The sequence below is a fragment of the Elgaria multicarinata genome, chromosome 2 (genome assembly GCF_023053635.1).
Source record: "Elgaria multicarinata webbii isolate HBS135686 ecotype San Diego chromosome 2, rElgMul1.1.pri, whole genome shotgun sequence".
Taxonomy (NCBI): Eukaryota; Metazoa; Chordata; class Lepidosauria; order Squamata; family Anguidae; genus Elgaria; species Elgaria multicarinata.
The window spans coordinates 18,746,774-18,772,689 of NC_086172.1; the positions used below are offsets into that span (position 1 = coordinate 18,746,774).

Here is a 25,916-nt window from a genome sequence, read left to right on the forward strand (position 1 = left end):
TGCATTTTAAGATACAAAAGGGGCTGTAAGACTATTATATCCAGCACCCCAAATTTCTTAATTTCTTAACAAGACCATTGTAAGCTGGTGCCTGAGGGGGCAGAGAGGTGGCCAGCAGCCAAACGCTGCATTTTGCCAGCCATCGTAGACAGAGAGACTGCTTTCATGGCATGAGCAGGTAACCTGGCTGCTGACATGTTCAATGGAGTGCCAGAGGCCTTCTTTACCTGATGCTTCTTCCAAGCTTCCAAGTTCCCTTATCTGGGATAGGGGGACAGAAGTGGTTTTGCTGCCCAAAAGGAAAGTGAGCAGCAATGTCTGGACTAGGGGACAAGGTAATATGGGACTGCAGAGCGTGGCCCGGCTTGTTGGAGCGTGTCTGGAACTCCTAGGCTCAGAAAGCAGCTTTCCGGAGGGACGTTATAATCATAATGTTATGTCGCTAATCTAATGATCTACCAGGAATCGGCAACTTTGGGTTACAACAACTGTCAGCATACCTCACCATGGGGTAAGAGGGCTAGGGCTGAGGAGAGGTGTAAGCCAAAACATTTCAGAGGCCACAAGTTGCCCAACCGCTGCGATAGACCAAGCAATCTTATGCATATCTACTCTGAAGTAAGACCCACTGAATCTACTACGACTTGCTTCCAGATGTGGCCATAGGATTGCAACCTAAGTGAACGTTTTTGCAAAGAGTGTCTAAAATAAATGCTTAAAAGGAGGCCATTTAAAAAAAAATGCCAAAAACGTTCATAAAAAACTGTGAGTAGCTTTGGCTCAGAGTTTAATCAATGTGGGGGCTTTTTCTCGGCATGCTTTTCAGCTGTTATCATCCTTCAGATCCTGGAAATGTGGCAGGCTAGAAAGTTAAAAAGAATCTGAGTGAGTTCTGTTTCTCCGGCAATTCTATTTGTTGATTTGTCCATCTTAAGAACAAAACTGACAGATGTTCAAAGTTCAGGCTGTTCTTACATAATGGTAAGGCACTAGAAATCAGGCCTCCAATGACCTTGCCCTGTGTGCGCGCACAACTCTATATCTAATACACCACAGCAAAAAATCTGTTTGATGTCCTTAACCTAATGGCCCCTTTTCTAAATGCTTGGCTCCTTAGCACATTGAAACAACAGTGATTAATGGCACAGTGTTCTTTTTCAGGGTCTCTTTATGTTTTGCTGCTGATTTCCGAGTCATTGAGCTGAGGTACATTATCATGTTCTTGAGTTCAATCTGTTATCATGAGGAACCTAGAAAGTAATGACTTATCACTATAGAGCGATACATTTTTAGAAAATAAAGTTTTCAAAAACTGCTTAGCTGGCAAATTATATTTATATATATCCTATTTGATTGACTTTAATATCTAGACAGTTCTGCTTCAATCAGACATGTGCTGATTGACTGTTAACCTTGAATCATACAGCACACTTATTGGAAGGCAGTGCATATACGCTGAAGAAAATAATACCTTGTATTATTAACACACAACTCATAAAACCTTCATTTATTATCAGCCTAACAGCAACCTGGCATATACATTACCATTTAGAAATTGAAATACCAACGTGTCTACTCTGAATTGCTAATACAAGCTGGAGGCATGCAGAGAAAATTCCTAAATAATAAGAAGTTCTTTGATATAGACTTTGAATTTCTTATTGTAAAGCATTCGCACTAATTGCTCAGTTCTGGGTAACAAATTCAGCCTTTAAAGCTGGATGTTCTTTGCCTGTTTCTCTCTCTCTTTCTCGCTTACTATAACGGAAAGAGACTGACTGGTAATTATGCCTCTCATTTTATTAATTTGAAATATTTCCTTCTCTTTATACTAAGGCAGACTTTAAGGCAGCAGACAAATTCTGAATCTGTAGGGACTGAGCAGGAGAATTCTAGCATCACTCCACACTGAAGTTTCCAAGAGAATGTGAGGAGCTAGAAATTCTGGCAAAATATAATAAATGCTGGAAGTACTCTTGGTGTTTCTTTGGGGCTTCCTATTGCCCATGAAGCAAGAGCCCCCCACCATGTACCAGAAATATGTGAGTATGACAGGACTGGTTCTGCCCCACACAAACTGCTTGGCTCAAAAACTTGCTTTCTTACTGGCTCTTGAGATCTGTTGAGCTCATGGTATATGGATTGCTGCATATCAATGATACTTAGGAGATATCCACATAGTCTAGCACCCCTTCCAAGGCCCCATTCATCTGATCCCTACAGGTACAGTCCACAGAGATCTTCCATAGCTTTGCATGGAAGTCCAGGGGAATTACAAAGGAATTGAAGGTGGTGCAGTCCACACTCCATAAGGAAATACAAGGCCTCCTTTTTTTTGGTGGTGGTGGGGAGAGGTACAGTTCCCCATATTTCCAGTTTTTCACTAGAGTTCTGAATGGGATCATGGACTACTCCCATACAGACATGCCCACAGATACATAAGGATTAAGTATTTGTTGCCTCCATAAAGCAGTGGTCCTAGTTCAGCTAAGCATAGGGATCAAGTCCAATATAACATTTTGCAAAAGGGACAATTGGGAACACAGTGCTGAAACAATCCAGTGGTTCCTGGTCAGTTTCTGGGCAAAAAGCTGGTGCTTATACAGCTTGAGGCCTGGATACCTGAAGGAGAGCCTACTCCAATATGAGTCTAGCATATGCTCATATGCTCAAGACATCTTAGGAAGAACTTCTCTGAGTGCCCCAGGCAGGTGACAACTAGAGAGGCCTTGCTTGGTCGTTGTGCCTATTTACAGAATGCTGTCCCCAGGGAGTCTCACCTGCTATTATGGTTATATTTTTAAAACTGATTTCTATTGTTTTCTATTTGATTTATGTAAGCTGTCCTGGAAATGTGTTTACACTGAATGGCAACATGTTAGTACCGAATAAATAAACAGACAGACAGACAGACTCAAGCAGAGGAATGCACACCAAAAACATTAAATTAGAATTGGTCATCCGCATACAGTTGTCAGAACGTTGGGCAGTTATCAATGGCTCTCAGTCCTCCCCCCCAATTTATGATCCAGTGTCAGAAATCTGGTTTCCTCTGCCCTTTCCTGTATATAAAGAGTAATTTATTTCACTACAATTATTCAGGAAAAACGTACAAGTTGGGAAGAGAAGTTTACCAGTGTAAATATTTAAAGAGCAAATTACTAGTTAAGCTAGCAATGAGAGAGGACATAGCCTTGAAACAGCTTCCTGCCAAATATCTAAAAGCAAGAAACTCTCACTAGTAATCAGAATGCTGTTTCCTAGAGGCCAATTCTTCCAAAGGGCTGGTACATGTCACGCTTAACTCTTAGGAACATATTTATTTATTTATTTATTTATTTATTTATTTATTGCACTTATATACCGCTCCTATAGGCAGGGCTCTCTGGGCGGTTTACAGAAATTCTAAAATTAAGATAAAAACGAGTATACAGAACTTAAAATTTTAAAACACAGAACATACACACATAAAGCATTAAAAACCGTTAAAAAACTAAACATGTGGGTGATTAAGATGTGCCGCCATATGCCTGGGCAAAGAGGAAAGTCTTAACCCGGCACCAGAAAGATAGCAGCATTGGTGCCAGGCGAGCTTCATCAGGGAGAGCATTCCATAGTCTGGGGGCCACCACCGAAAAGGCCCTGTCCCTTGTTGCCACACTCCGAGCCTCTCTCGGAGTCGGCACCTGGAGGAAGACCTTAGATGTTGAACGTAGTTACCGGGTATATTCACGTCGGGAGAGGCATTCCGTCAAGTATTGCGGTCCCAAACCATGTAGGGCTTTATAGGTCAAAACCAGCACCTTGAATTGGGCTCGGAAACATACAGGCAGCCAGTGCAAGCAGACCAGAGCAGGTGTTATAGGGTCGAAACTTCTGGTCCCCGAAATCCATCTGGCCGCTGCATTTTGCACGAGCTGCAGCTTCCGAACCGTCTTCAAAGGCAGCCCTACGTAGAGTGGATTGCAGTAATCTAACTTGGAGGTTATCAGAGCATGGACAATTGAAGCCAGGTTATCCCTGTCCAGATAGGGGTGTAGCTGGGCCACCAACCGGAGTTTGTAGAAGGCACTCCGTGCCACTGAGGTCACCTAAGCCTCAAGTGACAATGATGGATCTGAAAGAACCCCCAAGCTACGAACAAGAGCATCATCACACAGGGGAAAACCGCCCGCGGGTTTGTCCCTCATTACTTCCTCTTTCAAAAGAGGAAGTAAACAACTTGCACCTAGTCCATTTTGATCCCGCTGCTTCTCCTTCACACAGCAGGAGATAGCAGCGACTTCCATCAGACTTATTGGGGTGTGTTTTTGTTGTGCAAAGAAGGCTAGAAGAGGCTGGAGGCGGTGTGGGAGGCAGACGTCATCGTGAGAGGGACCCACAAAAATCTGTGAGTGCCCAGGAACAAGCATGCAATAAAATGCTCATCTGATGGCGCTCCAAGTTCGGCATCTCTGGACAGGATGGAAATTGCCGTTGTACTCACAGTGACCTTCTCTGCCTGAAAGGATTGGTAATGGGATCAGCAACATGATGGGGGCAATTTGTATGCTGTATTTTCAAGGTGACACAGTCTTCCTACCACAGAACCTTGCCATTTGAGATGAAACAAAACAGAATAATCCCACTACTGACCAGGCAGAAAATGGTGGGGCCCTGATTCTTTACAGTATTCCCTGAAAATGTTCAGGCTCAGAATTGCATGTTTTCAGGAGAGAAAAAAGAGTCCCACAGTGGACAGGCAGTTATGGAAGTGCCTCTCTGCAGTTCTGGTGCACTCTTGGTACAAGGAAGATGCTGTCAGGTATAGGTACAAGGCCGGCCTTGTACCTAGTAGGTAGATTTATTAGTTTGAGAATGTCAGATGTCCTCTGCAAGCTTATATCTGTAAGAAGTTCCCACGGGATCTAGCTTGCTTACTCCCTGTTGCGGCCTTGAAGCTGCTGGTTCTCTGGGAACTTCAGAGTGTTTTGGATAGGGAGGAGGCCGCTCTTGGAAGCCGTCACTCAGATTGTAGCATCATCAAAGTGGGTTGTACCATCCTGCCCTGTTGGCACATGGCCATGGGTTGCAGGTCAGAGCATCTGTCCGTCAAGTGGCTTTAACAGGTGTTAACTGCTGGTGCAAAGCTGAAAAAGCTTTGCTAGGTTTCATCTCTCGACGCAACGCCTGACCTTCCTCCTGTTTTGGATTCCATCCCTGCTTGGGACTTTGAAAGCACTCTGCACATGGACGCTTTGCTATTTGGACTTTGGATATCTAAGAACTGTCCCATGAAAAGTACCGCGAGGCTTTTCATAGACTTGGACTTGCATGTGTGTGGCCAGACTCAAGTGGCAAGGAGTTGCCAGTCCTTAGCAGAAGGATGGGACTCCTGGGCCTGAGGTTTAACCTTCTCTAAAGTCATGGTAACCAGGTTCAGCTCAGTTGTGACAGGCCGAGGGCTCATCTACACCAAGCAGGATATTCCACTATGAAAGTGGTACGAAAGTGGTATATAAAAGGCAGGAGCCACACTACTGCTTTATAGCATTATTGAAGAGCACTGCAGGATCTACACTACTGCTTTATAGTAGTACTGAAGTGCGCTGACAACTGCTAGGGCCCATGACACATCTACACCAAGCAGGATATAACACTATGAAAGTGATATGAAAGCAGAATATGCTATGTGTCATGGGCCCAAACAGTTGTCAGTGCACTTCAATACCACTATAAAGCAGTAGTGTGGCTCCTGCCTTTTATATACTGCTTTCATAGTGGAATATCCTGCTTGGTGTAGATGAGCAGTGAGATTGACAAGTGGGTGATCGATCTTCTCTGTCCGGCTCTGGTGGCTCAGAGCAACCCTTCCCTGGGACTTTGTTTTAGGTGATTGACCATGTCCCTTGAGGTGCCAGCGTATGCGGCATCTGGAGAAGCTCAAATAGGATGGTGGCATACCCTAAACACACACACACCACCCCGAGTGTTTGCCTTAAGGATCGTTTCAGAAAAAGAGCCTAATGCTTTCTAACCATCGTTCAGCTTTTAAGTGTGTTTTAGTGACTGTGTAAACATTAAGCCTGTCTAGGGTGACCATATGAAAAGGAAGGCAGGGTGAAACCTGGTGAAATTCTCTCTTCATCACAACAGTTAAAGCTGCAGGTGCCCTGCCCTCTTTTAAATCTGGCCACTCTAGTATAGTTCCTGCACTTTAACTGTTGTGATAAAGAGGGAATTTCACCAGGTTCTCATATATACAAATGACACATGCAATTTCCTTTTCTATGCAACTGTTAAAGATACAGGAGCCCTGTCCTCCTGTATCTTTAACAGTTGTACTGAAAAAGACATTTCAGCAGGTGTCATTTGTATATATGAGGAATCTGATGAAATTTCCTCTTCATCACAGCAGTTAAAGCTGCAGGTGCCCTGCCCTCTTTTAAATCTGGTCACTCTACTATAGCTCCTGCCCTTTAACTGTTGTGATGAAGAAAGAATTTCACCAGGTTCTCCATATATACAAATGACCCCTGTTGAAATTCCCTTTTCTATGCAACTGTTAAAGATACAGGAGCCCTGTCCTCCTTTTCAAAGGGTCACCCTAGTCACCCTAAGCCTGTCTAACGTTGAGTTCCTCAATAAAAGAAGTCTCACTGATGTGAGTGTCATCTTGCCAGAATGTGTGACTGCCAGAGGGAACAGGCATGAACACGATAGATGCCGTCGGGTGGCTTAGCCAATCTAGTCAATGCAATAGGCTGCCTTTTTGCAACTTCTGCTCAGTATTGACAGAGTTTCAACCATGGTTGTTCTGCATGAATGACAAAATAAAACATATACCTGTTCTTTAACTACACTGAGAAAAGAGATCCAATGCCTGCACTCATCAAGCCAAGTAAACCTCAATTTCCTTCTCTTTTCTTTGCAATCACACTATCAGGCCCCCTTTGAGCTACCTTAATTTATTTGCTGCATTCTTGGTAGGAATGGCAGCTGCTAAAGCACTGGTCAGTATTATTTATTATCTTTATGCATCACTAAACAAAACACTCTCCCCAGTCAGGAAAAGCTATTTCTAGGGATATTGGAGAGACACGGTACGTTTGGAGGAAGTCAAGAAGCCCTAGATTTTAATTATAAAACCATAAAAGAGACCAACTCCCTTTGCAGGCTCTCTTCCCAGGAAACAAATGAGAATGGGAAATTTATTTCAAATCATACATCCCCAAACCTTCAGTTTAATTTTTCCCAAGCCAACTTCCTCACCTAGCTAAGCAGCAAGGCCTTCTATTATTAGCTTCTGGCCCAGTATTGGCTGACCAGCATCAGTCAAACTGTCTTCATCTCAATGAGCTTGGGGACTCCCAAGGAACGCTACGTATGTGGACTTCTGCTTGCAGCCCCTAATTATTTCCGAAGAGATAATGAAACATTTAAGTGCACAGAGGTTAGATTAAACTTGTAAGTGGATCAAAACCCTGGATAAAATTACAGCTTGTGCAACATCATCTCCTAGAAATGCAAGACTCCTTTTTTTAGAGGGGGGGGGGGCGGCAGGCTGATGAGTTGTGTCAGACTTCATTGATTTCCTTCTTTACTAGTTTCCAGATAGCTTATTTTACTTTCTAATCAGGAATGCACTCCACTATGTATAGGATATCTCTCTGCTTTGATGATAAGCCATAGGCTTTTGGCAACAGCCTCATAGCTAGTTAGGAATTCATGACATCGTCAAGTCAATTGACTTACGGTGTATTCAGAGAAAGGAGTGCTGAGGGACTTCATACATCACAAAAATTAATGTTGCTTTGAAAAGCTTCCACACAACCAATTGGTGAGTCTCTTAACACCTGCCTCATCTTTCGCATACTCCACACTAGGTGTTTATGCATTGCTGTTTCTGTGGTGAATGACCTTTATACTCTAGCCTCTGCCTCCCAAGTCTCCAAGTTATTTAGGCTCCCTCATCTGTATCCCACTTCAGGAGTCCATACACCAGATCAACCACAAGGACATAATGATTATTCTATTAGTAAATAGAAACCCTATGGTTCAATGAGCAGAAGTAGAGACTCTTCCTCTTTGAGACAGCTGATTTAAAGGCAATGGCTAGACCAGGCCTATATCCTGGGATTGTCCCGGGATCATCCCTGTGCATCCAAATGACGCACAGGGGATCCCGGGAGCAGACAGGGACGACCCTTCCATTTGCCTGGGATAATCCTTAGGTCTAGCTAAGGCCAAAATGTGATCTCCTGGCATTTCCTTTGTTCTCAGGACTTCGCTAAACAGGATTATCAACAAATGGGGCATGCCGAACTTGTTAAAGCAAAGCAAAGCATATTGCAACAAATCTCATCTCCTTTCGAAGTCTGCACTCTGCAAAACAGCTCACTTCCTTTGTAGGATAATTAGAATCCAGAGTAGCAGAACTATGTTGCAATGCCTTTGGTTTGCTCTAGCAAGCTCATTTTCTAGACATCATCTTAACAATTCTTGCAGTACCTACGCTGCTAAATCCAAGCTGAGTTCTTTATATGACCCCATTTCCTTCGGGAAAGAGTTAAGAGAAACTTTTCTAAAACTGAGGAGCTAGATAGCTTAGCTCTAAGGTATTGCAGTTGCAGGGCAGACCCAAGACAATGTCCGAGGTAGAATAGCAAATGATGTCTCCTGCCCAGGTCAAGGTGCATAGTACCCAAAGCAATTCAAGTCATTTTGGCACCTGAGGCAGAAAATCATATACTAAGTAACTCTTCTCTTCTCTGGCAGTAAAATACAATAATAATTTAAATAACCAGCAACTAACTGCTCTCACATCTGAAAACAGCTGCTTGAGGTGGCCAACTCACTGTACCTTGTGGGACAACTGGACTACTACACGTGGAGCTCTCAGGAGAAATCTATGTCAGAATTTCCAAACTCAGTGGGACAATAACGTTTTGTTATTGAGCATTCAAGTTTAGCAACATGATGCAACTATGAAGCATTAGTATGCATTTAATAATATAAGATTAATAAATGCACATCTTTTGTAATAGTTACCCTAGTATTATTTTAATCCTGAATCAAATTATGGACTGTTTGGATGCATTCTGATCTCTATTAGACAAGATCCTTGCAAGAAAGAAGGGAAAGCAAAGGAAAGATGAAGGAGAAAGCAATAACTTTTGAGTAAGACAAATGAGAAATACTAGTTGCTGTGCTAGGAAAAGTCACCATTCAAGCATAGGGATTTTTCTTTGCTACTCAATTCAGTGTCCCCTGTTGAGAGGAATATAGGAGGGGGCTGCTCACATCACATACTAGCATGATGCATTATGTCATTATAGTCATTACGGATACATTAGAAAGTTTTCAAGGGTACTAAAATGACAGCTGAGTTGCCAAATTGCCATGGCCAATTCTCCTTTAGCAGCGCAGCATTTAAAAAGGGCCCAACTGGTCACAAAGCACTCCTTCGTTTCATTTTCTTCCCACCACCATTAAAAGATTTAACCAAAAAAAAAGAGCAATGGTTCGTACTGTTAACCTCTTTGTCTTCCAAGGAATAACAGGCATCCACTCTTGCATATCTTTTGTGTTGTTTCTCTAATGGGCTACGCTAAGACAGACATTTGTGCATATGAATCAGAATAAAACATTTGCCACCTCACAGGTTGTTTTACTCATTCCACATGCCATCAGAGAAAAATGTCACCTTACCATATCCTTACAGGAGGAAGCATTTGAAACACACTCTTAAACTAGGTACCAATAGCCTACATCAGAATAAAGGCCAAAGGTAGAATTTTCAAAAGCATCTAAGGAACCAACCCTATTTTTAGAAAGTGCCCAGGGGAGTCTTCCTACATTGCATTAGTATAGAGGTGACATTCATATCCATGGATTTTGCCAGTTTGTGGTATAGTTCTTCATGTGCAATTGCAAGCTGCTCTATTGTATGTGTAATGCAGATCTGTAGAATTTGTATCAGATCCTCAGTTGCTCTGTTTGGGTTTAATTTTTGGTACAGAAGAGATATAGGGTAGGGATACACCATTGTGACTTTCCCCCCATTTCCGTCAAAAGAAATGAAAACATTCCACCAAAGTGTATGGGAAAATTCATTGTGGAGAAGGTAATCCTTCAGGTACCGAGGCCCCGAGCAGTTTAGGGTTTTAAAGACAAACACCAGTACATTGAATTGTGCCCAGAAATGGACAGCGAACCAATGAAGTTGTGTCATCATGTTCCCTCCATTCGTTCCCAGCTAGCAGCAGTTTCCAAACAGTCTTCAATGCATGACGCAAGGCATCGCACTTGTCCAATTTGAAAGTTACTAGAGCATGGATATAAGTGGTCTGGCTGTCTCTGGCCATGGCTAGACCAGGCCTGTATCCCAGGGTCTTCCAGGAATCATCCCTGTACATCCAAGGCCGTAGCTAGACCTAAGGTTTATCCCAGGGTCATCCCAGGTTCGTCCCTGCCTGAGCACTGGATGCTCTGTGTGGCACTTAGATGAACAGGTTTGACCCCAGGAAAATCCTGGGATAAACCTTAGATCTAGCTACAGCCCAAATGACACACAGGGGATCCCAGGAGCAGGCAGGGACGACCCCTCCATTTGCCTGGGATAATCCTTAGGTCTAGCTAAGGCCTCAGTCCAGGAGGGTCAGAGCTGATATAGTATGAAATGATGGTGAACAATAAAGAATACATCTCAACGAAAGAAATGGATGTTGGTTCTATATTTGTCAGGTTTATCCCAAATGCCTCTTTGCCCCCATCTGTGTCACAGAGTAGACTCAATGGTGAGTTCTTACTTTTGCTTGATCTGACTCATCCTGAGTCTTGATCCATTTACATTCTTTCATTGGCCAGGTGTAACACAGGAAGGCATTTGGGATAGTTATCGCCTGCAAAGCCCTATATGGCCTATGTCTAGAGCTCTAGAGATCTTAATAAACCAAATGCAGGAGACAGTGACTTAGGACTTGGATACTTTTGGGGGGCAGCTTCAATTTTATCAGAGAAGGACATGACAAGTTTTTAATTTTATCAGTCTGTACAATTATTATGTGACATATGGATATAGTGAAGAAGTTGTGATGGTCTGTTTAGTTGTAACCTGATTCTCTGCAAAACTATATGGGATAATAAGTATAAATGACACACAGGATATCCTGGGAGCAGGCAGGGACGACCCCGGGATGATCCCAGGATAAACCTTAGGTCTAGCTAAGGCCCATGTGAAAACAATAAATCAGGAAGGAGGTGCATGACTTTGTGATGTATAACGTCATGATGAACAATGTATTTCCAAAGTACAGCTCTTTAGATGCACCTTGATACTGTGCATGTACAAAAGCTTCTTTACATGAGCGAGAGTTCATTTTAAGGGGGAATGCGCATTTGTGCTTACATGGATAAGTTCATTAAAATCTGAGAAAAGCATAAATTCACTGGGGTAAGTTCACCCATCATTACTAACAACATATGAGGAAAATGCATAACTGAAACTGGATAACCATTACTTACATCCATGAACTCCACATTGGCTTTTGGACCAGTTGTCTCATTCAGGATTTTAATAGCCACAGGAATCTTCACACTCTCTCCCTCAGGAACCCAAACACCCTAAATTGACAAAAAGGGGAAGAGAAATGAAACAACTACTCCTATCTATCTATCTATCTATCTATCTATCTATCTATCTATCTATCCATCTATCTAATGCCAACAAGAAATCCATCCAATCATAATATTACCACACATCTAAGTTGGACTTAATACTTTGAGTAAATGAGCCTTTGAACCCAATTAACATTTTCTAACTAAAATACTTGTTTGAAAACTGAACAGCCCAATTCTTAAGACAAGAACAGGCAGCAGGCCCTAACAGCAGTTAAACACAGGTCTGGGAATTGGGTTCTAAGCTGAATGTTTTAACTGGGAAAAGAAAGGATGCCTATTCTTGGAACCTGTGAGTATATCACTGCTCCCCTGCCTTGATCATCTGATGGTTTTGGCAGAGAAATGGAGTGGATGAACTATGTCAAAGAAACATACCTTATATACAGTTCCAAAGGCTCCAGAACCAAGGACCTTGACCCGCTTTAGTTCAGTTTCCTTCAGAATGCGGAGTTGTGCTTGGTTGGGTGCTGTGCCACTAGGGGTCAAAGGTTCCACCAGCTGCAAAGTAAAATCGGTGTTTACTGCACATTGGATGGAAAAGCAAGAGGCAGTGAAAAGGGCCAGTCTCTATAAAGGCTCATTCCAAAGGTTTGTTGGTTAGTTAAAATCCGCTTCCATTGTAATACCGGAGGTTTTTGTGAAGTCACACCTGCTTTTATCTTCTGTCTCCCTCATGCTCGTCACTGACTGTTAAATTCTTTGTTTTTATTTGCTGTATCATAGAATCATAGTATAGCAGAGTTGGAAGGGGCCTACAAGGCCATCGAGTCCAACCCCCTGCTCAATGCAGGAATCCACCCTAAAGCATCCCTGACAGATGGTTGTCCAGCTGCCTCTTGAAGGCCTCTAGTGTGGGAGACCTTCAAGAGGCAGCTGGACAACCATCTGTCAGGGATGCTTTAGGATGGATTCCTGCATTGAGCAGGGGGTTGGACTCGATGGCATTGTAGGCCCCTTCCAACTCTGCTATTCTATGATTCTATGAGTCATGACTCAAGCAATGTTAAATTAATTGAATCTGATTAATTTCAGTGGGAAAGACCAAATAATGTATTTAGGTTTAGGTTTTCCAATGAATGCATTTAGAACTTCCAATGAAATAAATGGAATTGAGATGTGCTTACCTCTGGCTGGGTTGTGCCCTATGAAATAACAGTAAACAAATCATCTGAAGTAAGATAACAAAGCATTTAAAATCCATTTACTGGCATGAGAGAGGCTGAACCTTAATGTGTAACTTCAAAAAATTCTACAGTGATACACTGTCATCCCATATGCTGCAAACTCTTTGTAAAAACCTCTCTATAAAATAACAATTTTAAGGGGGGAAAGAACAGCTAAACAGTGTTTTGTTTTGTTTTTATATTAAAATATGTTATCTTGAATTCCACAATTTAACTGGATTTAATGTTTTATTTCTACATTTTTTTAAAAAAGGAGTTCCACAATCAATAAAGAAACAGTACACATCCCACTGAATCCAATCTTCCATTGTTTATATGGAAAGTAGACTCCATCTACTTAAAATAAGCAAACAACTAAGTAAATTAAGAGATACCCTCCAGATATCTCCTGGTAAGAACATATTTGTATATTCTGCTCCTCATCTGAGGCCCTCCTCCAAGCGCCCCTTTGAGGGAGGCTCTGAGGATGGCATCAAGGGAGAGGGCCCACTCAGTGGTGGCCTCCCAGTTATGAAATGCTCTCTCCAGTAAGGTCACCTGGCACCAACATTGTCATATTTTCTGTGCCAGGTTAAGACTTGACTCCCTGGCATTTGACAGCATATGATAAGATTTTAATGGGTCCTGATATTTACTGTTGATCATTTTAAAATTGTTATATTTTTGTACATTGGTTTTATTTTACATATTTTAGGGTATTATTTATTATTATTATTATTATTATTATTATTATTATTATTATTATTATTTACATTTATATACTGCTCCATATCCAAAGCTCTCTTAATCTTTCTAAACTGCCAAGAGAACTGTTGGGCAATATAGAAATGTAATAAATAAAATGAATTTAGTTCTCTTAATTCACTTGTTTCATTACAGATTGTATTGCTGTATAATATTTTCAACACTTCTTTTATTATAGAGAATTCAGAGTTAACCAAGATTGCAGAGACCCAGAAACAGCTTGAAATACCATAGAAGGCTATCTAGCTCGCATGGAAACAGGGATTGTTGGTTCAGAACAACCCTGAATTAACAATGTGGAAAACAATCCCTAGTAAAATAAAATAAAATAAAATAAAATGCCACTATGTTGCTGTGCTGCTAGCAGATTCAATAAACAGTTACCGTATTTCTTCGATTGTAAGATGCACACTAATTTCAGTACCACCAACAGAAAAAAACAAACCAAAGACACACCCACGATTCTAAGATGCACCCCATTTTTAGAGATGTTATGTTCACAACTAAAGCAACATTCATGTATGTGGATGGACAACCATCTGTCAGGGATGCTTTAGGGTGGATTCCTGCATTGAGCAGGGGGTTGGACTCGATGGCCTTGTAGGTCCCTTTCAACTCTGCTATTCTATGATTCTATGATTCTATGGGTCAAGGCCTGGATCTTTGAATCTGCCACAGCTTCTAGGAATCAAAACTGTTTTTAAATTGTTGGTTGTTTTTATGTTCTTCATGGTTTTAATTTTTGTGACCCGCCCGGACAGCTTCGGCTATTGGGCGGTATAAAAATTTAGTAGATAAAATAAAATAAAATAAATCTTCCAAATGAAATTACTGAGGGCTCATGGAACCATTTCTGAGGTGGTAAATTTACCACATGATAGTGGGGTTTCCTCATGTATATTAGGGTGACCATATTTGGGAAACCAAAAAAGAGGACACCTAGTGTGTGTGTGGGGGGGAAGCAGCTTTCTGAGTCCTGCAGAAAGTACGTTATTCCCCCGCCACCTTAAAGAACCCAATTGGAGTGGAGAAGGGGAAAGGATTTCATTCTGCACCACCACCATCCACTCCAATCGGGGCCTTTTCTATAATGTCCACGAATGACCCACTTTCCCCTTTAAGACCTCAATTGGAGCTCGGGGTGGGGGAATGATGTGCCTCAAGAAAGCATGTCATTCCCTCCTGCCATGCTAATAGCAGCCTTAAAGGGGAAGGTGTGTCATTCCAGGACATTATTGAAAATGATAGAAAATCCCCCCTTACACCATGGAAAGAACAAAAACCAGGACAAATCCGGGGAAATCCTGACAGTTGGTCACCCTAATGTATATGTGCTGCAGTGCTTCTGTGAAGTTTCCTCTACAAAGTGAGATTGCAAGACAGCACCGTGGATGATTCCCCAGAACCATGTAATGCACAAAAAGAGGAAAACACAAAACATGGTAGCTTTTCCACCTTAAGTTATTATTTCAGAAGGCTAGAAGAAAACAATGCATGGCATGAAGTTACGTGGAGCAGCTGCTTATTCTCAGGAATGTTTTAAAACACGTTGAAATATCAGAAGACCTGTAAACATTTCCCTATTCCACATTCCCTGAGGGCCACTTCAGTCTGGCACCAGAACCAGAAGCTATAAGAGACAGGCGCAACAGCAGTTTGTGTGAGGAAGAGCTGCCATGTGTGGTACTAACAGCTGGCTGCTCCGGCAGCCATTTTTCAGCCAGGAGAATTTCTTCCGAGATCTGAGATTCAGAAGCAGAGTGGCTTTTAGGATATTTATTTATTTATTTATTTATTTAGAATATTTATATACTGCTCCCCATTGAAAAAATTCGGAGCGGTGTACAAGGTAAAATGAAAATAAAAACAGAATAAAACAGTTAAAACAAAATTTAAAAGAAGCAATAACAGTAATCCAAGGCTGCATGTTATTATTATTATTATTATTATTATTATTATTATTATTATTTATTTATATAGCGCCATCAATGTACATGGTGCTGTACAGAGTAAAACAATAAAATAGCAAGACCCAGCCGCATAGGCTTTCATTCTAATAAAATCATAATAAAACAATGAGGGGAAGAGAATGCACCAAACAGGCACAGGGTAGAGTAAAACTAACAGTATAAATGAAATGTTAAAGAACGGCTTCTTGGAATAAAGATGTTTTCAGGAGGCGCCGAAAGGAGTACAAGGTCGGAGCCTGCCTGACCTCCAGAGGCAGGGAATTCCACAGGAGGGGGGCCACCACACTGAAGGCTCTTCCCCTGGTGGATTCCAATCAGACGATGGATCTATGTGGAACCACCAGGAGCAGGCCCTCGGATGACCGCAGGTTGGTAAGGGAGAAGGCGCTCTCTCAGGTATCTGAGGGGGGAGGATTTTTAAATGCCCACTGCCCACTATCTTTCATCCATTTTTAAATATTTGTAATATATTGTCAGCAATCTTGAGAACTATGGTTTTAGTAGGCAGGTTATAAATGCTCCAAACAAACAAACAATAGATGGGACACAATAATTGCCAATATACCATCATGTATTATTTGAAATACTTTGTTCCAGAGATTAATATTTATTTATAAAACCAGTAATCTGTCCCCCTTCCACAAGCTTAAAATTGTAATTGCAATTTTGACAAATAACTCCAAAAATGTCTCGACAGCATAAAAGTAGAGCCAAAAATACAGTTAGCATGTTAAATACCTAATGGTTCAGTCATTTGTTATTCTATTTTGAACATAAGGTTCCTTCATCCAAGCTTTGGATAATCTCAAAAGGAAGGAAATTGGGGGTGGGGGACTTCTGCACTAAATTAAGGGTTTCCAGCATTATGCAAGTAATTGTGAATAATTAGATACACTTCTGTGTCCTGTACCGTGAACTGTAATCCAACGGAACACGTGACTGGAATTCAGTCAAAAGAACATCGATTGATTAGAACTGCGCACAGCTTTTGATTGGGAATATATATTTCTGTAAAAAAATAAATGAGAAAAGACTAGCCTCTAAACACTGACAAATAGCCTGTCTTCTCTCTGGATAAGGAAAATAATTAAGGGCTACTCCTGCTCAAATTGGGTTGAAAGTGCTGCAGTGTTTGAAAGTGTCTGTTTGCTGGGCTAAATGCGCCATGCGTTGCCATTTGAGCACCATTATCATGCCTCTGTGAACACTGCAGACTACTTAATTAGTTGAATACAGACTACGCTGCGTACGCAAAATTATCGGGAACTGGGAATTACTTTATTAATCTAGAACAAAAGCAAATACCAGTGAGAAAAGCCATAGACGTACGCCCAACACAATAATTTTTACACTTTGCTTCCCTTAATTAACTTTCCAGCATCCATATATATGTGGTAAATATGAAATATATGTGTAAGGAGTAGCAGAAGGGTATACATAGAATCGTAGAATAGCAGAGTTGGAAGGGGCCTACAAGGCCATCGAGTCCAACCCCCTGCTCACTGCAGGAATCCACCCTAAAGCATCCCTGACAGAGGGTTGTCCAGCTGCCTCTTGAAGGCCTCTAGTGTGGGAGAGACCACAACCTCCCTAGGTAACTGATTCCATTGTCGTACTGCTCTAACAGTCAGGAAGTTTTTCCTGATGTCCAGCTGGAATCTGGCTTCCTTTAATTTGAGCCCACTATTCCGTGTCCTGCACTCTGGGAGGATCGAGAAGAGATTCTGCCCCTCCTCTGTGTGACAACATTTTAAGTATTTGAAGAGTGCTATCATGTCTCCCCTTGTTCAAGATCTAATTGATCATATAGACATTATCTAGCACATGTGCACATTGATTCAAACACTGTGAGAACAGAATCTTGGTCTGATGGCACAATAGGATCAAGATTCCTTTGTGTGCAATGTTTTTTTTTTATGAATCCACACATGCACTTGGGCCCATTAGTAACTTATGAAAAAAACCCAGATAAACAGCAACACAAATCAAAACCTACTTGAAATTGCACACATGCCAATTACAAAATCAATTTTAGAAATTCTCATGAGTAAATCAGACCACAGGCAAGGCACAACGCAGGGCAGAGCCAACCCACGCAACAATTACAAAACAGAAAGAAAATCCTGTTTCCTGAAGCTTCCCTTTGAAAAGTACCTGAACTTAATTCTTTTTTTCAAAAGATGCCCCTTTGTTCCTCACTATGTTTGTTAAACCCTTGACTCACATTATATGTACATGGTTTGTTGAACTAATTGTGAAGAATTATTTGCGGTTTTCTCAGGTCTAGTGAAAACAGCAGGATAGACAAGCGGTTTGTTATGTACTACAGAGGGCAATTCTTGTGCTGGCCATGGCTACAGTAACAAAACTGATGTGGATGCAAACTGATGTCAATATATGATTTAGGCCATAGCTAGAAGGGGTGATATCCCAGGGATCGCCCTGGGATCGTCCCTGTGCATCCACATGACACACAGGGGATCCTGGGAGCAGGCAGGGATGAATGCTCCCTTTCCTCAGGATATCGGCCTACAGCTGTAGGCTGTTTTTTCCACGGTCTGGGGCTGATCCTGAGACCGCGGACCGTGTGGGCCGGCGTCGCAGTTTGTCCCGGCTCCTCGCGGTTACTCACGAGAAGCCGGGAACCACGCACGGGACGCAGAGCACCAATCAGGGGTGGGGTAGGGGGAGCAGAAAAAATGTTTAAAATAAAAAAACCCTAACCTTTTGAACACGAGCGCTCGTGCGGTCTTCTCCTTTAAGAAAACAAAAACCAAAATGGTGGGTGCGACGTCCTGTTCCTCCAAGGCCATCAGGCGCCGCGTGTAAACAGAGGTGGAGATCTCACGATAACAATATCGTGAGATCCTCACCCCTCCATCGCATTAAACCCGTAGGTCTAGCTGAGGCCTTAATGTTCACAATGAGCTTTCTGATTAAAACCTTCAGCATGACATTCGAAATGAAATTCTTCAGGAATAATTTCCTGTTAAAGAACTTGAGGTGGATATTTCTGATGAATGTAATGAGAACCATGGTTCACCTCCAACTTTGTAATTTGTAATTTTGTATTGCTGCTGTTTTATCTGGTTGAGCTTTTATATTGTCTTTTATATTATGGTTTTATACTGTCGTTTTATACTTTGAATGTTTTTAATTTTTGTGAGCCGCCCAGAGAGCTCCGGCTATTGGGCGGTATAGAAATGTAATAAATAAATAAATAAATAAACAAACCAGGGGCAGGTCTACAACATGCATATATCCTGGGGTCATCTCTAGGTCATCCCTAGGCATCCAAATGATGCACAAAATGATACACCAAAAGATCCTGGGGTCAACCAGAGATTACCAGAGACTTTTCCCAGGATAACTGCAACATTTATACATCATAGGACACACAATGACAATTATCACAGTATTTTGGATAATGTGGAATAAAAAGCAGGAAATTACACTATGAAAGTGGCATATGGAATGGGCCCCAACAGTTACCAGTGTTCTTCAATACCGCTATAAAGCAGTCGTGTCCATCTAGCCCGTGTAAATTTTAGGCATGTGCTCTGCTTCTCTTCGGTTCAGAGAAGCAGGAGCGAGGCGGCCTAATTCCCCTCCGGAAAAGGCGGAGGCGAAGAGAGTCAGGGGGGCTGCGGATCGAGGTGAAGAGGATCGCCTCAATCTGCAGCTTTGCCTGCAGGTAAGTGGGGGGGGGAGGGGGACTCATCTGGCGCTGCCGGCGCCACCATCCGTGAGGCGGCTGCGGCGGCGGTGCCAGGTAAGGGAGCAGGGAGGAGGGACGCTTACCTGCGTCCATCGCGGGCTTCAATTGAGGCCCCGGTTGAAGGCGGAAGTGAAGGCCGAGGACTCTTCTGGCTTCAACCGGGGCCTCAATTGAACCCCGTGATGGATGCAGGTAAGGGGGCGGGGGAGGGGTGCCTTATCTTGCACCACCGCCGCTGCTGCCGTCCATGTAGTGACGGTGGCGGAGCTGGATCTCGCTCCGCAGAGCAGAGCAGGAGTCGGTCGGAGCAGCATGAAGAGGATCAGGCCCGATCCGGATTTTCCGGATCGGGCCACGAAGCGGATTGGGGGGGTCCGTGCACACCCCTAGTAAATTTATATTGACTATGCTAGCAATGAATGGATTTTTCCTATTCAGAAAAGTTCTCATCTGCTTTCTGCAGCATTCTTACCCACCTTCTTTCTCATTTGATTTAGAAAAAAAATATATCTAAAATTAATTCTGGAATTTATGCAAGTGAAGTTTGTTACTGCTTTTTGTTCCTTCAGTTCCTCTTGTATATTACTGATGCACACATGTGCATGTGCATATCATAAAATACAGCCCTAAACCAACTGATCACATCAAGAGTCCTTTCTCGCACAATGCATCAACGTACATGGTAAAAAAAAAAACACCACAGGGGGTGGGGGAGACATGAATGAACCAAAGGAACTGAAAGGTGCTCATTTATGTATTTGTTTATTTGATGTATACCCGGTCTATCTACAAATACACTGGCACTGTTTTGCAAATAAGACCCTAATATCAGCAGAGATGTTTGGATGGGAAGAATTGTATAACAATCCCTAATATATGTAATAATGTAATAAATAAATAAATAAATAAATAAATGCACAGGAATATAAAATAATTTAGGAGAAGAAAGCCAAAATGGATTTTTAAGTGTCTGGCATTTGCGTGTGAAAGAAAGAAAGAAAGAAAGAAAGAAAGAAAGAAAGAAAGAAAGTTCACCTCAGTCTCCAGGAACCGTCGTAAGGCCCTCTTTTTTTTGATGCTCTTGCGTCTCACATAAACTGCAAACGTCAAGCCCAAAATGACGATGATGAAGATTCCGCCAATCACTCCAGCAGCAATCAGGGGGGTCCTACAAATCAGTATCCAAGAGTATCTGTGAGTCACAGGAAGGAGGCTGTGCGCATGCTTATACATTAAACTCTGGAAACCCATGTAAGCGTATGGAATTGTGCCCTTAGTCTTGCCACACTTTAAATAACACAAAAAACGCAGGAAGGTTGTGACAAAGTTTTCCTTTATCACATCTGTTCTGAATTATATTTTTAAGCAGGCCATCATGCATGATTTGGTGGGTTGAGGGAGAGGAAGAGGGGGTTGGGTGGCCAGACAGACAATCAGCATGTGCTCTGATGACAAATGAAAGCATTTTATGGGAAAATAAAGACGTCAAACTTCAAGGCTGCTCTCTGACAATCACTTCTGACTGTACGTCAAGCAACAAAATCCTTATGCTGCATTTTACAAGCAAAGAGCTCTCAACTTTTTACCATGTTTGTCCTTACAACCATTGTATGAGGTAAATCTTGTTTATTCATGCTTCAGATGGGGAACGGGCTTGTGTTACTGAAGCTGAGAACTCGTCCAGCACATTTGTAGCTGACGAGATGAACCCAGAGCTCCATCCATTGGGCTACACTTGACCCCCATCACCTGTTAATCACTTGATTCTGGGCAACAGTTCTGACACTTACTAGGAGACAAAACCTGAACAGGACTACACTGTAATCGTCCACAAGAAAGTTAAGCACCTTTTGTTCTACTGATCCCAATGGAATTTAGACAGTGGAGGCTGGTAGCATCAATGTCCGTGGGGCAGAGAATCCGCTCTGGGTTTCAGTCAAAACACTAAAGGAGCTATCCATGGTGCTGAACCCTGCCACCAAAATAGGATGAGCACCTTAGATAGTTCCTTTAGAAATCTCCCTGGTTCTGACTGAAACCTGAAATGGATTCACACCCACCCACTGACATCAGAGCCACCAGCCTCCATTGAATTTAGGTATGTTAACTTGAACCCCACAAATGTGACAGTGAAAATAACTTGGTCCAAAGGGTTTTTACATGGTGTTGTATGCATGTTGCATGTCTGTATCCTCCTACTCAAGACATTCCTGAATGTTAGGATACTCTTCAGACTGGCATATAATGTGGGGTGAAGGACTACAGACAAAAAGGGGAAATCAGGGGTGCTTTGTATGTTCAAATGTACACTCAAATCTCTTTCTATCCTGGGCCGTAGTGAAGACCTCAGGCTGGACTACAGTTGTTTGTAACATGGAGCAGAAGAACCAGAGATAGTGAAGTTTTCCACAGAGATCGTCTGGCACTGGCATAAATGATAGCAGGGTATAAGCAGATTTTATTACAGTTCTTTTCTCTTTGCAGCGAGGAGCTATTTTATGTTATTACAAAAGCTCTTCTATGCTGGCCCTAGCATTCCAACGCACTAGCAATGGCCGCTGTGGGGAAATCCGGTTCACTTTAGGCTTGACTAATCCCCACTGCACTTCGGCTTGGCATGCACTTGTGACCCAAACAGCGGGCAGTTCCTGAAACCATTTACACCTTTGTCTAAATGGTGCTATTTACACCATGTATTTGTGCAAATCGTGATTTCCGTAAATAGTTAAACACATGGTTTTTTACAAATCGTGATTTGCGCATATTAAAAAAGTGTAAAACTGCAAACTTGCCCAACTCTCCATGCAATGAGTCAGGGAAGCTGAGAGAATGGCAAACCACTCGGGGGTGGTGGTGGAGGCAAACTGGCAAAACCCCGCCAAGCTCTACTCTCCCAAGCGGACATCTCTACGACACATTACTAGCTATTTCATTAAACCTTGATATCTATTGCCACTCAGTCAATGGGCACCTCAAAATCCTCTTAACTCAGTGTTCACATTAGGTGGAGGGGAAGATAGGTGAGCCCTTTATGAAAACCAAAAGCCCACTCTGACTCTCCTCACTTTAGCCAAGCTCCTCTGTAGGTTTCTAAACCTAAGGATTCAACACAAAGGGCAAATGGTCCCCCTCTGCCCCCCCCCCTCATGTAATGGGATTGCTGTTTTTTACTGTTCCTTTAATTCCAGGTTTAGGGTCCAGTGAATTTGTACTTTTAGATTCAAAGTCCCTCTAAATCACTTCCAGCAGATGGACCATGGCCTCATCTCTGCTGTAATCATGGGTGCCAACAGAGGCTTTGAAAAAGCCAAATTAGCATGCAGGGGGCATTTAGGGAGGTCACTGCTGGAAAGAGGATTAACTCCCCACTTTCTGAGTCCTGTAGCCCCCTTCTTGAAAAATTGCCCCATATGATCTGGGTACTCACTCCTGTGTGTACACTCAAGAGGCAGCTGGACAACCATCTTTCAGGGATGCTTTAGGGTGGATTCCTGCATTGAGCAGGAGGTTGGACTCGATGGCCTTGTAGGCCCCTTCCAACTATGATTCTATTCTATGATTCTATGAACACATAATCCTTAGGGGAAAAAAGCTTGCTACTGAATAGAGAAAAATCCTCTTTTTATAATGATTCTTCTCTATCTACTAGTAGACCCATAACATTTATTCCTTTGTGTCACCAAAAATGTTAGCCTTACGATTCTGAGCAAAAGCTGCACAGGATGAGTTAATTCACACATTCCTTCCCTAGTGCATTACTTTAATAGCCCTGGCTGCCTTTGGTGCATACAAGTCCACCAAAATATCTTGATGTTTTGGCATTTAAGAACAGGTATCTATAAAAGTTTGGGAGGAAGACTTCTCACTTACTTTATTTATTCTAAATGGGAAAAATAAAACAATACCCAGCGGTATGGTCAGCATAAGAATTACTACTGACACTGAGCAAACCAGAGAGTGATATGAGGGTATGAGATGCAGCTCATTTCCTGAAGACAAGCCCAGTATTCTGGCCCAGTATTCTGTCTAAATGTGAAACCTCCTAGGAACCAGATGTAAGATGCTCTGAGCTTTTTGGAAGAACAATGGGGTATAAGGGCAATTAAGAATAAAACAATAATACTTTTAACTCATAGGCACAGGGGAAGATGCAAATTGAATACTTTAAAGGCATTGAAGAAAAAAAATTGAGTCCTTTACTAGGAATGAGCAGCAATGATCTAGTATTCATTTAGTGTTCATCTAGATCAATAATGTACACTTCTTTAACATGTATGTCATATTTTTCTTTTTACAGTAAGATCTACTCACACCTGTGTGTATATACAACCTACACACAAATGAAACAAGATAAACATTCAAAGTTAATAATGCAAGATCCATGAGGTGACTCCATGGGGCGGGGACACACACACACGTATATCTCAACTTTCCAGCCGTTCCAAAGCATCAAACATATCTACCGTTCCTACGGCACTGTTGGAATCAGGGTTTGGAAACTAATTACTTACATACATTATTACTAAGTGCTTATATATTGTAGGCTGGAGAACAGGAAGAGACACAAAATTTTGGCCTGCAAAGGAAAGCCAGGGGAGAGAGCATCTGTTCTCTTATCTTCTCTATTAAAACAGATAATATATGAGCAGGCTGAGCTTTGAAGCCTAGTTGCTACAGAATTTATGAAAAGAAATCATTAATCTTTATCCATGTATCTGTGTAAGTGCCTGTGAACATACCTAAGTGACAGTTTCCTGAAACTCCTTCCGTTAAGGAGTCTTTTTAACTATGTCACACACTTCCTTGGTATGTGATTCAAATATATTTTATTTTCTCAGCTCCTAGCTGAACCTGAGCTTCAGTCAGCTAACTAAAAAGACGAGCATATATTTGGATCACATAATGAGATCCATACAGAGACTCTAACAAAGTTCCTGACTTTTCCCTCCCTAATTTCACATTCACAATATGACTTTATTTTAAGACTTCTTGTGAATGCTATTAAAAGTCCTTGGTGAGCCAGGAGGCACAATATTTTAATTGACTGTGTACAAAGCTTGAGTACTGCATATAATTTCCACATCCATATACCCCAAAATGCATTTTGGGTTGTGGAGGGTTTTTTGGGGTGTGTGTGTGTAGTGATTTAATAAATCTGAACATCTTTAATTGTCAGGACAAAAATTGTGTGGTCACACCTCCCCTTTTTTTAATGGCCTTGCTCATAGCAGAACGTTCCACAGACAGACAAAAGAATCACCAAAATCCTCTATGCTCCAATCTGGCTCCAGGAGGCATCAGGGCATAATTTCAACATCCTGCCATACTTGCGAGATGTGAAAAGGACACAAAAGTTCAATGGCCACTTGAAAGAAACTTCCAAGTCCAGGGAACTGTTTTTAGAACAGAACCATATGGTACTTTCCCCCTTTGTAATACCTAAAATCAGGAAAAGGTAAAATAAGAACTTTCACAGACACTCTTTTTCAGTGTGTGTCTGATTTCACTAAAAGAATTAATGCTTTATTTAAAATATGCCAAGTCAGGTCCTGTCTAATACAGATTGATTTAACTGTGACGGAAAAGCCGCGAAACCCACTAGATCGGACTCTTGGGTGAAGAGGTTCAATCTAAGCAAAAGAACCATTCTCTTTTTATATCTCCAGTATATTTTCCATTTTCTCAAAAGAAAGAGAGAGAGAAAATCTGTTTCTCAGATGGAAACAGTCTACTAACCACCAACCCAAATAGGGATGATTTGCAACTTGCGCTCTGAACTTTTCTTCAGATAGCCTTTCCCTGCATGAAACCGCTCTGTTAAACCCTGCAAATTGAGTTAGGGTGCACTAGGCACGCTTCACTCTACCAAGTTGCATGTGTTTTGCTCTGTGTTTATTTTTGTGTATTAAATGGAAAATGTGCTTTCCACAAACATGGGCACGTAGCACACTGAGCAGAAACCTATTATATGCCAAGAGGTCAGTTTGCCATGGCGACATCCATTCTAGATGTTCGGCAATAGTTCAGATGTGGTTGGCATTTAGCAGGTGGCATGAATAGCTGATTATAATTAATCTGATGTTTTGTTCCACTGGTATTTAATTGGGGCACTGAATAAAAAAAAAAGTACTGTAGGCAGTAATATTGATGGAAAAGAAATGGCCATGCCATGCAGGGAAAATTTAGTCTACTGGAAACTAAAGCAGAATCTATAACTGCTCACTGTTTTAATACAAAACAATGTTATATTGGAGACTTCACTGCACATTCTCCAACAGTGTATCATATTTCAAACCCTTTTGCAGTAGTGACCTCTCAGGCATTGTCCACTACTGCAAGGTGATTCGAGGTGATGCTATAAAGGGAAACTCTATGTTTGACAGAAAGCATAAGGCTGGTTACAGAGAGCATACAACTCCCCTGTTAAAACAGCTTCACTGGCCTCCAGTCTGCTTCTGGGCACAATTCAAAGTGCTGGTTATCACCTATAAAGCCTTCTACAGCTCAGGTCCAGGTTATCTGAAAGACTGTATTCTCTCATATGAGCCTACCCCTGCTCTGAGATCTTCTGGGGAGGCCTTTCTCTCAGTCCCACCAACTTCCCAGGCACACCTGATGAGTACGCAGCAGAGGGCCTTC

The 25,916-nt window shown here is 42.0% G+C and overlaps 1 protein-coding gene across 1 annotated transcript in view; it reads right to left on the reverse strand.

Annotated features, from left to right (window-relative positions):
• Positions 1-25,916, reverse strand: part of ERBB4 (erb-b2 receptor tyrosine kinase 4) — a 622,759-nt gene that overhangs the window by 169,123 nt on the left and 427,720 nt on the right. The window contains exons 17-19 of the mRNA XM_063115870.1: positions 20,313-20,445; positions 12,037-12,159; positions 11,506-11,604 (exon numbers count right to left, since the gene is read on the reverse strand). Coding sequence (XP_062971940.1) covers positions 11,506-11,604; positions 12,037-12,159; positions 20,313-20,445 — 355 coding nt within the window. The remainder of the gene's footprint in view (positions 1-11,505; positions 11,605-12,036; positions 12,160-20,312; positions 20,446-25,916) is intronic.